Source organism: Geospiza fortis, unplaced genomic scaffold (assembly GCF_000277835.1).
Source record: "Geospiza fortis unplaced genomic scaffold, GeoFor_1.0 scaffold408, whole genome shotgun sequence".
In the NCBI taxonomy this organism is placed as follows: domain Eukaryota; kingdom Metazoa; phylum Chordata; class Aves; order Passeriformes; family Thraupidae; genus Geospiza; species Geospiza fortis.
The window spans coordinates 3,753,548-3,765,934 of record NW_005054330.1 but is presented as its reverse complement, the minus strand read 5'-3'; the positions used below and the strand labels follow the sequence as shown (position 1 = coordinate 3,765,934).

Genomic DNA, 12,387 nt, shown 5'->3' with positions numbered 1-12,387 from the left:
TTTGTGTAGCTCTAGAGTGCCTTAGAGCATACGGTGTCGAGAAAGTACCAATCAAGTAGCAAGTGGCTGTTCTGAGATTTTTGAAGTAAAAGCTTCATAAATCTGGAAAATAAATTGATTATAAGTGTGTGATCTAGAAAACTAGCTGTATTTTCGTAAGGTGTCATGGTGGGAGGGAAAGGCTGGTGGAGATAATGGATAGTTTAATTTGAAGATGAAATATACTTTAATAAAGCCCTGAATTGATACTTAATGAAATAAAAGCTTGTTCAATGAGTAGAGTTTTGTGATCAGGAAGACCCTAGCTGTAAGATCTAAGGGAAGGGGGATGTAATTTCACACAAAACAATTTGTTTCACTAGCTGGGTTTTTTTACCTCATTAATATTTATGATGCTGTTTTCACAGGGAACATGTCCTCTCGCAAGGGACTCAACGGTGCCTGCTCTGTGCATGAGTACACCGGGTCCTTCATAGGACAGAGTGCCCACTTCAAGATGACATCGGTGTGTGGTCACGTCATGACTTTGGATTTCATAGGTATTTGCCTGCTCATCAGATGTTTTAACTAATATGGCTCATGGAGCTGCCAGGTCCTTCAGAAAAAGCTAAGAGGTTCCTTGGTATACAGTAAAGCAAGATGTGTTAGTGCAGAAAATTTTCCACACAAATTTTGAAAGCCAAGTGTTTTGCAAGGTAAAGCTGTTTGTTTTATAAATATTTCTTCAGAGCTCCACTTAATATATGTTTGCTTTTCAGGAAAATATAACAGCTGGGACAAAGTGGATCCAGCAGAACTTTTTAGCAAAGCTCCCACAGAAAAGAAAGAAGCTAATCCCAAACTGACCATGGTGAAGTTTTTACAGGTATTCTTTCTGAGTGGTATTTAGAGTTTTCATTTTCTGTGTTCCTAAATAAGAATTCCTCCAGGGAGTAGCTCTTTGTCACAGATATATTTTATTAACATAGTAGAAATAATTTATTTTTTGCTTGTTCTTACACTGTCTGAAATCTTTGTTGAATTCACTTTTCCCATTGCCCTCTGAGTTTTTTGACAGTTGATATCCTGCTTCTCAGAATTGGAGCATTGGATGCAAGTTTAGCTTTAACAGCAAGTGCAAGGCACAGCTTATAAATGCCTTCTTTAAAATAAGTCTGTGTTGGTTACTGCTCACACTTCACACACCTGCTGAAACCAGAAAAACAAATATATAGGTGGGGGGGGAGGTGTTTTTTTGAGTTCCTGAAGAACTGTGCTAATTTTTCTCACAGGTGGAGGGAAGAGGCTGTGATTGTATTGTCTTGTGGTTGGATTGTGATAAGGAAGGAGAAAACATCTGTTTTGAAGTAAGGTTTCCATTTTTAAGACTCACAATACCATAATATATGTCTGACAAGACTATTAATGCATTATTTTATGAGTATACAGTAAAATTCAAAGTAAAGTTGAATAAAGTTTTAAAGGCAATAGAGGGCCTTGGTGGAAAAACTCACATGCTTTGAACTATGTAAGATGTCAGTTAAAGAGTATAAATAAATTCCAGAGGTGTTGCTCATCTCAGAAGAACAATCAGGCTTCTTAAATGTTAGAACATTCCAGTGCTTCAAGAACTGGTCTTATTCCACAGCTGGAGTAGTTATTTTTATGTCCTTATAAAATTTCATCTCTGTTATCTTTTGTTTATTAAGCAAGTAGATGCCTTAGAGCACAGAAGCTGCTTGCAAGTGTCGGCATACTGCAGAAATTTGGCCTCTGCACATAAAGCATAGAACAAAATTTGCTAATTTTTTTTTAACATCCCATTCCCAAAAGTCTACATGAAGAGTATTTGGAGATTTTCTTTAGATTAAAGAAACACGTTTTATGAAGTGATTGTTGTAAGGTCTTTACAACCCCTGTATCATTACTTGTGCCTTAGCAATGGGTAGAATTAACCCAGATGGACACTGGCACGTGTTCACCAAAAGGTGCTGCAGCTGCACTGGTGAATGTCTTTGCCCTTAGCAGAAATACTGATTTGCTCCCAGCAGTTTCTGTATAGTAAATAAACCCTTCAGTTTTGTTAATTCTTCATATGCTTTTGAGTGGATGGACAAATACTGCTCTAGCATATCAGTTAATGTACTGGCATGACATCTTGCTGAATTAAGAAAGCAGTGACACAGAAACAAATATTTTGTGGAGAGTGTTTGTTTTATCTTTAGAGAGAAAGCCTTTATCTTTCAAATCCTCTTTAACTATGCTTCTGATTTTCCTTAGGTTCTTGATGCTGTTCTTCCTGTCATGAACAAGCCTCGTGGCACGGAGAGGACAATTTACAGAGCTAAGTTCAGTTCCATCACCGACACCGACATCTGCAATGCCATGAATCACCTGGGAGAGCCCAACCGCAACGAGGCTCTGTCCGTGGATGCCCGCCAGGAGCTGGATCTGAGGATTGGCTGTGCCTTCACAAGGTGACAGCACAGCCTGCAGACAAAGCCTGCAGGTTTTGGAAAGGTTCAGGAGTGGCTCTGTGCCCTCGTGGTTTAACCCCAGCCCAGCCTCACCCAGCCACTCACTGGGGTGGGGGAGAGTTCTGGATGGATAGAAGTAGGAAAAATCATGGCTTGAGATAAAGACAGTTTAATAGGTAAACAAAAGCTGCATGCACAAGCAAAGCAAAATGAGGAATGAATTCACCACTTCTCAGGGGCAGGCAGTTGTTCAGCCATCCCCAGGAAAGCTCCATCACCCATTATGTTTACTTGGGAAAACAAATACCATCACCTCAAGTGTTCCCCCGCTTCCTCCTTATTCCCCCAGCTTTATATGCTGACCATGATGTCACATGATCTGGAATATTCCTTTGGTTATTCAGCTGGGATCAGCTGTCCTGGCTGTGTCCCCTCCCAGCTCCTTGTGAGGCAAAATAATTATGTCTTAATTAGCTGTAATTTCTCAGAAAGCTCTTTTCCTAATGCCTGAATGATTTCATATATTACTTATATTTTGTGCATGTATGATGACAAAAACTTCTGCTTTTCATGGTAATGAGGATATTAATGTGTACATTTCTCATTTGTTTCCCCCCCCTGCCCTTCTCTTAGGTTCCAGACTAAATATTTTCAGGGGAAATATGGGAATTTAGACAGCTCCCTCATCTCCTTTGGGCCATGTCAGACCCCAACACTTGGATTCTGTGTTGAGAGGCATGACAAAATCCAGTCATTTAAGCCTGAGACTTACTGGGTGTTGCAAGCTAAAGTAAGTTTTACAGTACTTGATTTTACAAAAGAAATGCGTTTGTACTTTGTTCATTCATAATTTCGTAGCTGCTGACGAGAATTCACAATGCCTATAGTTTACTCATGTGTTCTCATTCTGTTCACATGTGTGTCACCACTCTCAAGAACAGATTCCAGGATGTCAGTTTTGCATTAGAGTGCTTATTGTCTGCTGCTTATAAGAATTCTTCAGTGCTAATCATCTAAGCTTAGATTCTGCCAAAAAAACTGCTTAAAACGGTGCTCTTTTGTTCCCTGGGGTCCTTGGACTGACTGTTGTTAATTTGAATCCAGGAATTAATTAGCCTGCCAACAAACATTGGCATTGCTGAGTATTGGAATTTTAAAGCAAATAAAATGCTCATTGTGTTAATTGGCAATTGAGTCCTCAGAGTACTTTGGCAGCTTAGAATGGTTTTACAGCCTCGCTGCTGTCCAAGCTCTGGGAGCAAACCAGCAGGGTTTTATGGCTTGTGATCACAAGGATTTTTTAAGCAAACGAAGGATTCATGGTAAAAAGTTGCCATTTTTGTATTTTAAAAGTAACAAAAAGGTGAAATCTAGCATCTGCTGTCATCTGTTGTGATGTGTCTTGTGTGTCACGCTGGGAAACACTTGGTGCTGTTTACAGAGGGGTTTGTGCTCTCTAATGTTGGTCACTTCCTGCTAATTTTTGTACATGGGGCTGAAAATGTGACCTAGTTACAGTTTCATACTAAAGATTGATTCTGCTAAATGAAAATTGTAAACTTTGAATTTCTGCCTATTTCAGTCTTTACTGTTCCCAGCGCTAAACAAGAACAGTATTTCAGTTCAGTCAGGAATAGTTCTGGTCATTCTCCAAACCCCAGAACTCCAAGTGCTCCACCATTCACAAAAGCCCCCCCCAAAAAAGAGTAAAACTGCATATTTGAGCACTGGTGTCCTGGGGTGGGTTTGTCCTCACATTTGTCCTAACAAATCCTATATGTCCTAGGATTTGCTTGCTGAACTCTTGTTGGGAATATGCATTCTCACACTTACTGGAGTAAAGTTGATGAGAATTTTTTTTTTTGTCCAATAGGTGAACCCTGAAAAAGAAAGTTCTCTCACTTTGGATTGGGATAGAGTGAGGGTGTTTGATCGTGAGGTTGCTCAAATGTTCCTGAACATAACAAAGATGGCGAAAGAAGCAAAGGTAAGAATATTTACCAAGTACCAGTAGATCCATATTTCATTTAAAGGAAATAGAATTTAATATTTCATTTGCTGTGTGTTGAGGCTTTTGGTTGTTTTTTAAAGAGTGTAGAATATCTGTATTTTGGTTTTTATTTTGTACAGTTTTATGTAAATGAGAGTAAAAGGCAAGAGATTTTTTTATTGTAGATTGTACTGTGCTGGTGTGGTCATCTCACCAGAAGCCTTTTCTTAGTATTGACTTTTGGAAATGCTCATCACTCATGATAGGAACTCTTCATTACTAAACCTGCTAGGAAATAGTGTTCAGATGTCTCCAAGCAGACCTCTTATTTCCCATGAGACATTGAATAAATTGGAATTTAATTATGTGTAGGGCAATATTCCTGTAGTTAAATATTTAATCATGGTATGGTACAGTCTTTATAGCCAATTAACTTACACTCTGCTCTGTTCAATACTTGTTTGACACTGTGTTTGGATTTAAGTGCTTATAGACATCAAGGTTCAAAGACTGCTTGAAGCTTTTAAAAATCCTGCATTCTTATAGTTAGGACTGTTGCTTGGAATGAGCACTAAATCCTTGTAGCACTGAAAGTAGGAGCTGCTGAGGTAAGTGGGAAGTAAGGACAGCAGTAAGCTGCCTTGCTGTGTTCTCAGTTAGTTATAGACCTGATCTAGTCCTGGCACAGAGGGACTTTCAGACATTAATTTTAGAACTTGATAAAATTATCTCCAGTCAGATTTTCTGAAGTAAAAATATACTGCTGGTTACTGTTTTAAGAGAACAAAGCAGATATTATAGGAATAGACAATGGTAGGTTATGATACATATTTATAGACATGATTAAAATTATGCATTTACCAAATGTCAGAAGTTTTACTGTGAAAATTCTCTTTTCTAGGTAGAATCTGTGAGTAAAAAAGAGAAGGTGAAGCAGAGGCCACTGGCTCTGAATACAGTAGAAATGCTCCGAGTGGCCAGTGCTGCTTTAGGTAGGTACAAAAGTTCAGATTTTCACACTGTTTTAAAGCAAGTATTTTGGCTTCTCAAACAAAACAAATAATACATAATTTTGGGCAAAGAATCAAGTTTAGAAAGCTGCTTATCAAAAGTGAAATGTTTGACAAGATCAAGATCAATCATATGGAAAGGACAAATCATAGTTTATTTAAATACTTGGGTAAGGTGTACATCCAGATGCAGCAAACCATAATAACAGGGATGTGTATATAATTTTTGTTTTCTCCTGTCCCCTCTCAGGAATGGGTCCCCAACATGCCATGCAAATAGCAGAACGTCTGTACACTCAGGGCTATATCAGCTACCCTCGAACAGAAACTACCCATTATCCAGAAAACTTTGACCTGAAAGGATGTTTGAGACAACAAGCCAATAACCCTTACTGGGCAGAAACTGTGAGTACATGAAGCAAAAGCTGTGCTATCATTCTCTTGTCTGTTTCAGGCTAGATCTTGTTTGGTGTATTATGACCTGTAGGCCTTCAGAAACTTTAAATATCTCTAAGTTTCTTTTATTTATGTTGTATTGTTATGGATTTGTTGTGAGTAAGCTATTTCTTCCTTCACCCAGGTAAAAGTATTGCTATCAGAAGGCATCAATCGTCCAAGGAAAGGCCATGATGCAGGAGACCATCCTCCCATCACCCCAATGAGAGCTGCAACAGAAGCAGAATTAGGTACAGGCAAATTCAGCAGTATTGGGACACTGTGTGAGGAAATCAGTCCCTTGAGGTATAAGGTGCCAGTTTCAAAATCACTGAGTTGCAACAAAAAGTAAAATTATTTGAATGGCAAGAAGTGAAGAGAGAGCAAACTTGATACTCACTGAAACTTCTGGTGACAGTGAAGTTCAGAGCTCCTTCAGCCATTGATCCTTGGGACTATAGTACTGCCAAGAAAAAGAAAACAACTTAATACCTACGTTTCTAGGAGAAATTTGTCCCAGAATAGCAGCTCCCAAGTACTGAAGTTTGGTTATATTTGGTGGCTGAGGTGTTGTTTCTCCCCAGGTGGAGACGGGTGGCGACTGTACGAGTACATCACTCGGCACTTCATTGCCACTGTCAGTGCTGACTGCAAGTACCTGCAAACCACCATTTCCTTCAGTATTGGCCCTGAAAGATTTACCTGTGTTGGAAAGGTGGTAACTTCACCAGGTAAGACAAATCAGAAGAAAGTATTAGGTGCAGATTAATTTTTTTCCTCTTTAATATACTGAATGGATATAAAAGTGAAGCTCTGGGGACAGTTGCAATTGTGAAGACATTTTTGAGCTCTCAAAACCAGACACCAAATCTTGTCCTAATTTTCATACTTCAGTTATGATAGAAAAAGTGTTATTTTTCATGTAGTAGTCTCAAAGGTTTTATGCCACATTTGCCACTGTGAAGACCAGTCTTTTTACAAACAGTAAATGCCTTTTGGGGGATAAATTACACAAAGACAGAAGTTTTTTCTTGGGCCTCTGTAAAAACAATGCAGCAGCATTACTGAGACTTTTATGGTGAACTGGCAAGTTGTTTGTTTCTTTACTTACAGGGTTCACAGAAATTATGCCATGGCACAGCATCCCATTAGAAGAGAGCCTTCCCCACTGTGAGAAAGGAGATCTTTTTCCAATTGGTGAAATAAAGTTGCTGGAAAAGCAAACCAACCCTCCTGATTACTTGACAGAAGCAGAACTGATCACTCTGATGGAAAAGCATGGCATTGGTAGGAACTTGCATAACTTCTATTGTTCTGCAGTACATCCACCAAGAGTGCAGAGTCTGAGTCACTCCTCTGCACTGTCTGTGTCAGTGATGAGCTCTCAGTGTTCATTTGGATATGTACAGTGATCATCTCTTTCCCTTTAAGCCATCATGCCCATAGCTCCCCTCAGCAGATGGTAGATTGTTTCTTCCCCCACATTCCTTTCCCTTTCTTGTCCTTGCTTTGAGCAGTTTCTGGTTTCTGGCCAAACATTTCTGGCCAAAGCAGTATCCTTTCATAACACATCCCTGTCACTTCTCTGTCAGAAAGAGCTGATGTGTGGAAGGAAGCACCTCCTCATTCTTAGGAATGATTTCTTGTCTTCACACTTGCTTTAGCTTTGGTCTCTTCAGTAATCCTTCTGTATCTTATTATACAATTTACCACAATTCTACTTTCCTTTATCAGTCTGACTTGTTCCTTTTAATGTATTTTAATGAATTTGCCCCATCAGAACAAACACAGTCTCTTACTCTACTGTGTTTTTCCAGAGTAAATAACTGTGAGAATAGATGTCTTCCCAGTAATAATTCCTTGGAAGAGATGAAAGGATTAAGGTTAAACCATATATTTCAGACTTACCAGAATTGCAAAGGAATATCAGAGTTACTAGAGAGAGAGAAGTTATGCACTGGAAATTGGGTAACAGTATAAAGGTATCTGAATTTAAGCAGTCTTAGGAGCTCTGTAATTTGACATTAAACCAGAGAAGCCAGAAACAAGTCATTTGTTGAAAACTTTTTTGTTCAGGGTGGATATGTTGTTTTCTTTTGTGTGGCAGGAACTGATGCCAGTATTCCAGTCCACATTAACAACATTTGCCAGCGAAACTATGTCACAGTGGAGAGTGGTCGGAGACTAAAGCCTACAAACCTTGGCATTGTTCTGGTTCATGGTTATTACAAAATAGGTCAGTTAAATGCTCTTCCCTTTCCATCCTCTTCCCTTCCTTTCCCTTTACTATATGAAAGGCTGATATCAATGTCTAAGTAACATTTCTGTCTCAAATAATGCTTATTTTGATGTCAGTTTATGTATGAATGGTTTCCTACCTGCATTTTTGACCTTTCATTGCTGCTGTCTCTGGTTTCCTGTTAGATGCAGAACTGGTTCTTCCTACAATCCGCAGTGCTGTAGAGAAGCAGCTCAACTTAATAGCTCTGGGTAAAGCAAATTATCATCAGGTCTTGGAGCACACCCTTGACATTTTCAAAAGGAAATTTCACTATTTTGTGGATTCTATTGCAGGTAAAACTTTCTAGATGTGAAGTTCCCTACAATTACTTAGTTGTTGCATAGAAAATACTTATATATTAGGCTCCTTTCAGAGGTTTGAGCTTTCTGAAAAGTTGTGCCAGGACTGGAAGTTTCCAGTCAAATTAATTTTCTCTCCAAAGGGGGATAGACTGAATCATGTCACCAGAACTCTACTTCAAGTTTATTTTGTGCCTGTACAGTGGCGAATTTTTGAGAACTTGAGGTTAGCTGAACCAGTATGTTTGTGCATGCTCAGTGCAAAATGCTTTGTAGTTGTCTTTGTAGACAAGGAAGAGTATTGTGAGTAAAATATTTTCGTTCTCACTTCTTCACAGGTCTAGAGATGATTTTGTGCAAAGTTTCCTCTTGAGAACTAGAATTCTAATCTAAGTGTGATTATTCCTTTTGCAGGTATGGATGAACTGATGGAAGTGTCTTTTTCACCCTTGGCTGCCACAGGCAAACCCCTTTCCCGCTGTGGAAAATGCCATCGTTTCATGAAGTACATTCAGGTCAGTTTACCTCATCCTTGGAATTGGAATTTCACTTGCTGGGGGGCATTGAGTATAAACTTCTTTTCTATTATTTAACTTCAGTTCAAATGTGGTCATCACAAGTTCCTTTCTAAAACAAAAAGGCTAATAGGGTTTGCCTTGGGGAACAAAGCAGAGAGCAGCTCTAGCTGGGTTTACCACAGGTTTTAAACTCTGTTGACCCTGCAGTTGCTCAGGAGATTTGTGTTCTGTTTCCAGGCCAAGCCGAGTCGCCTGCACTGCTCTCACTGTGATGACACCTACAGCCTCCCCCAGAATGGTACCATTAAACTCTACAAGGAGTTGCGTTGTCCCCTGGATGACTTTGAGCTGGTGCTGTGGTCATCTGGATCCAGAGGAAAGAGCTATCCACTCTGTCCATACTGTTACAATCATCCTCCCTTCAGGGACATGAAAAAAGGTAGGAGTTGTGCAAACATGCAGGTATCATCCTCACTTGAAATAAATTAGGTACAGTCTATACAATGAGCTTTTTAGGAGTTTTAAAATAAGTGTTGCTTAGTATAAAGTGCTGTTCAAATTAGGCTCTAGATACTTAAAATTCACCTTAAACTTACTGACCAAAATTTATTAGTTAACAAATTTTTGAAGGTTTTTTTTTTCATAGAAGAAGTAAGAAAATAATTTACCTGCATGCACTGTAGGTGACCTTCACAGCACTCAGCATGCAGTGAAAGACACCAAGATGCTGATGCCTTGCAAATTCGGTTAGTCTTGGATAGGAGTATAAACAAAGACCAGATCTTGGGAATGTTCTGATAGAGCTAAATGATGTGTTAAAAGCTGTTGAAGGATATAAGAAGAGGTAGACTTTGCAGTTAGTTTAGTAACTGTGGGACTGAAACTTAAAGTAGTGCACTGAAGCTTTTCAGCATCTTTTTATTACCATCTTTTAATTAAAAATATCTTGGACCAGCGTGAGTAGTTCAAGTATAAAATAACAGTTAGGCAGGAGCCATACGTTTAATTGAAAATGTAATGAATTTTCATCACTAATCTGTCTAAACTGCCTGTACTGTACAGTGGCAGTATATGGTAATTCTGGAAACCATTATAGGAAAATTTTTCAGGAGGGGATTATTCTGAAACCGTGAAGAGGCAAGTTGCCATTTTGGGAGCAGTTCCATTCTTCAGTGATTTAGAAAATCTACAGTATACTCAAGTGTCTCTGGCTTCTGTGTCTCACTTCCTTCAAACTGGGTAGTGTGAGATAAAGGGTGGTGTGGTTTCGCTCTTCTTCCCCAGGAATGGGCTGTAATGAGTGCACCCACCCCACGTGCCAGCATTCCCTTAGCATGCTTGGAATTGGGCAGTGCGTGGAGTGTGAGAACGGAGTTCTGGTGCTGGACTCGACCTCGGGCCCCAAGTGGAAGATGGCCTGCAACAAATGCAACGTGGTCGTGCACTTCTTCGAGAACGCCCACAAGGTGCGGGTGTCGCCCGAGACGTGCGACTTGTGCGAGGCGGCGCTCGTGGACGTGGATTTTAACAAAGCCAAATCTCCCCTACCTGGAGATGAGACCCAGCACTCAGGCTGTGTGTTCTGTGACCCCGTGTTTCAGGATCTCGTGGAGCTGAAACACGCAGCCATGAGGCACCCCATGCACCGTGGGGGACAGGGGAAGAGGCAAGGGCGGGGAAGGGGCAAAGGCCGGAGACCTGGAGGAAGGCTCAACCCAAAGAAACCCAAGGACAAAATGGCAGCTCTGGCTGCTTACTTTGTATAGTGGCTACACAACAGGAAAATAAACTTCTTATAAAAATGTGCTTCTCTTTGAGTTCATTTTTAAGGATCTTTGATGTTGATGTTTCACTCCTTTCCTGTTCTTAGAACAGTTAAACACCTTAGGTTTCTCCCAAAACAAACTATTCTGGATGATCTGTCAGTAACTGAGTAAGCCTTTAAGCTTTTAATTGGGATTCATTGATACAATTAGAGCTCACAAACAATAGGGAGACTCAAGAAGTTTGCTTGGACTGTTAACTGTGGCTAGTAGAAAGGAAATGGAATTTGTCTCTTCTGACATTTCTGGGGCCTTTGTCAGCAATGCAAGTGCCAGGAATATAACAACTGATTAAGATCAGTGTTATGCTGGCGTAGTCTTTAAGTGTGGCATAAGACTTGCTTCATCTGACTTCGAATCTTCAAAAATAATAAATGATTAGTAGCTGTCAGATTTTTAAATTACATCTGCAATAGCAAGAGCACTGCTTTAAGTCTGTCACTCTGCTGCATAAGTGAATAATGCCAACAGACATACAAAATGGAAATTATAAATGTGAAGGGGAATATCTGCCTTGAGCAGTGATTCCCAAATTATGGCCTGCGTAGACAAGTTAGTAGCTCACCGTTGATGGGGCCCAGTTAAATGAGACCTCCTACTGCTGGAAGACAGATTGAGTATCCATGCTGGTTTATTCCTCTGTGGTCACACAGCAGCTCATGTCTGACAAAGCACAGTTTGTCCTGTCTGTTCCTAGAATTGTCATTTCAGTGTGGGTTAGTTTTGGTGTCAAAAGGAGGGTGTCCTTGTGCTTTCATGTGGAGCTGTATCTAACCACTGCAGCACTGGGTGCCAACATTGCAAAATCTCATTGTACAAATATATAATACTCTCTCCTTTCCTTCCATGGGCTCATGGCTGAGCATGTCTGGTCATCAGGTCAAGTACAGTTTGTGTCATCAGTTCCAGCACTAGTTGTGGTCAGATGGGAGGAGCAAAGGCTGCTGCATTTCAACACAGAATGTGCAGAGAGTGACTTGACATGGGATGCGCTGGCAACAGAGAGGAAAAATAAGTCCCTACAAAGGTAATTTACAGCTCTGCTATTGTAGTTGGCAAAGTCTGTGCATTTACTGAACCAGAGAACACAGCCCAAATACCACAGCACTGAGCCTGTTCCTCTGATCAAATGTTTGTTTATATACTTACAGGTCAAACATGACCTGTGTTTTACAGTACTGCTTAGAAGATCCAGCCATAGGCAGAATTTTCTTTTTCTGTAGTTTTTTTTAGTTCTTTCTGGTAAAAGCAGGCTGGAGCAAATAGCTTCTTTTCATAGGAACTATGCCATTGTTTTAAAAATCAAGTTGATGTGGTGCCTCGGAATCATAGGTCTTGGTATAAACTACAGCAGCTTCCAGGGTGCTTGTACTGATTCAGTTGTTCAAGTCCTCTCTTAGCTGTAGCCTGGTTTGTACACCAGGAGCTGCTCTGAACATACCTGTGTGCCCAGCTGGCTGCTGCTGCTCGCTGGGATTTCTGTAATGCTTGGAGATGATCCAGGAACTATGGGAAACCTGTCATTAGTCATTCTCCATGGCTTCCCAGCTGAGTGGGAATGCTTTCCTCTTCTTC

General features: G+C 40.2%; 1 protein-coding gene across 1 annotated transcript; it reads left to right on the top strand.

Moving 5' to 3' along the window:
- Nucleotides 1–395: 395 nt before the first annotated feature.
- On the top strand, nucleotides 396–10,795 carry TOP3B (DNA topoisomerase III beta). The gene is made up of 16 exons (XM_005421464.2): nucleotides 396–539; nucleotides 759–865; nucleotides 1,272–1,346; nucleotides 2,260–2,456; nucleotides 3,090–3,246; nucleotides 4,330–4,443; nucleotides 5,348–5,438; nucleotides 5,707–5,861; nucleotides 6,037–6,142; nucleotides 6,476–6,622; nucleotides 7,005–7,178; nucleotides 7,999–8,127; nucleotides 8,316–8,465; nucleotides 8,886–8,986; nucleotides 9,227–9,428; nucleotides 10,274–10,795. The coding sequence occupies exons 1-16, from the start codon at nucleotides 413–415 to the stop codon at nucleotides 10,753–10,755; spliced, it is 2,514 nt and encodes an 837-aa protein (XP_005421521.1). The 5' UTR covers nucleotides 396–412; the 3' UTR covers nucleotides 10,756–10,795.
- Nucleotides 10,796–12,387: the final 1,592 nt, after the last annotated feature.

What these genes read in the sequence shown, in the direction of transcription:
- TOP3B (XM_005421464.2), top strand. Translation starts at nt 413, where the DNA reads ATGTCCTCTCGCAAGGGACTCAACGGTGCCTGCTCTGTGCATGAGTAC. An exon ending in CCATGGTGAAGTTTTTACAG is followed by an intron (nt 866 to 1,271) that starts GTATTCTTTCTG and finishes TTTTTCTCACAG; the next exon opens with GTGGAGGGAAGAGGCTGTGA. An exon ending in AAAGGTGGTAACTTCACCAG is followed by an intron (nt 6,623 to 7,004) that starts GTAAGACAAATC and finishes CTTTACTTACAG; the next exon opens with GGTTCACAGAAATTATGCCA.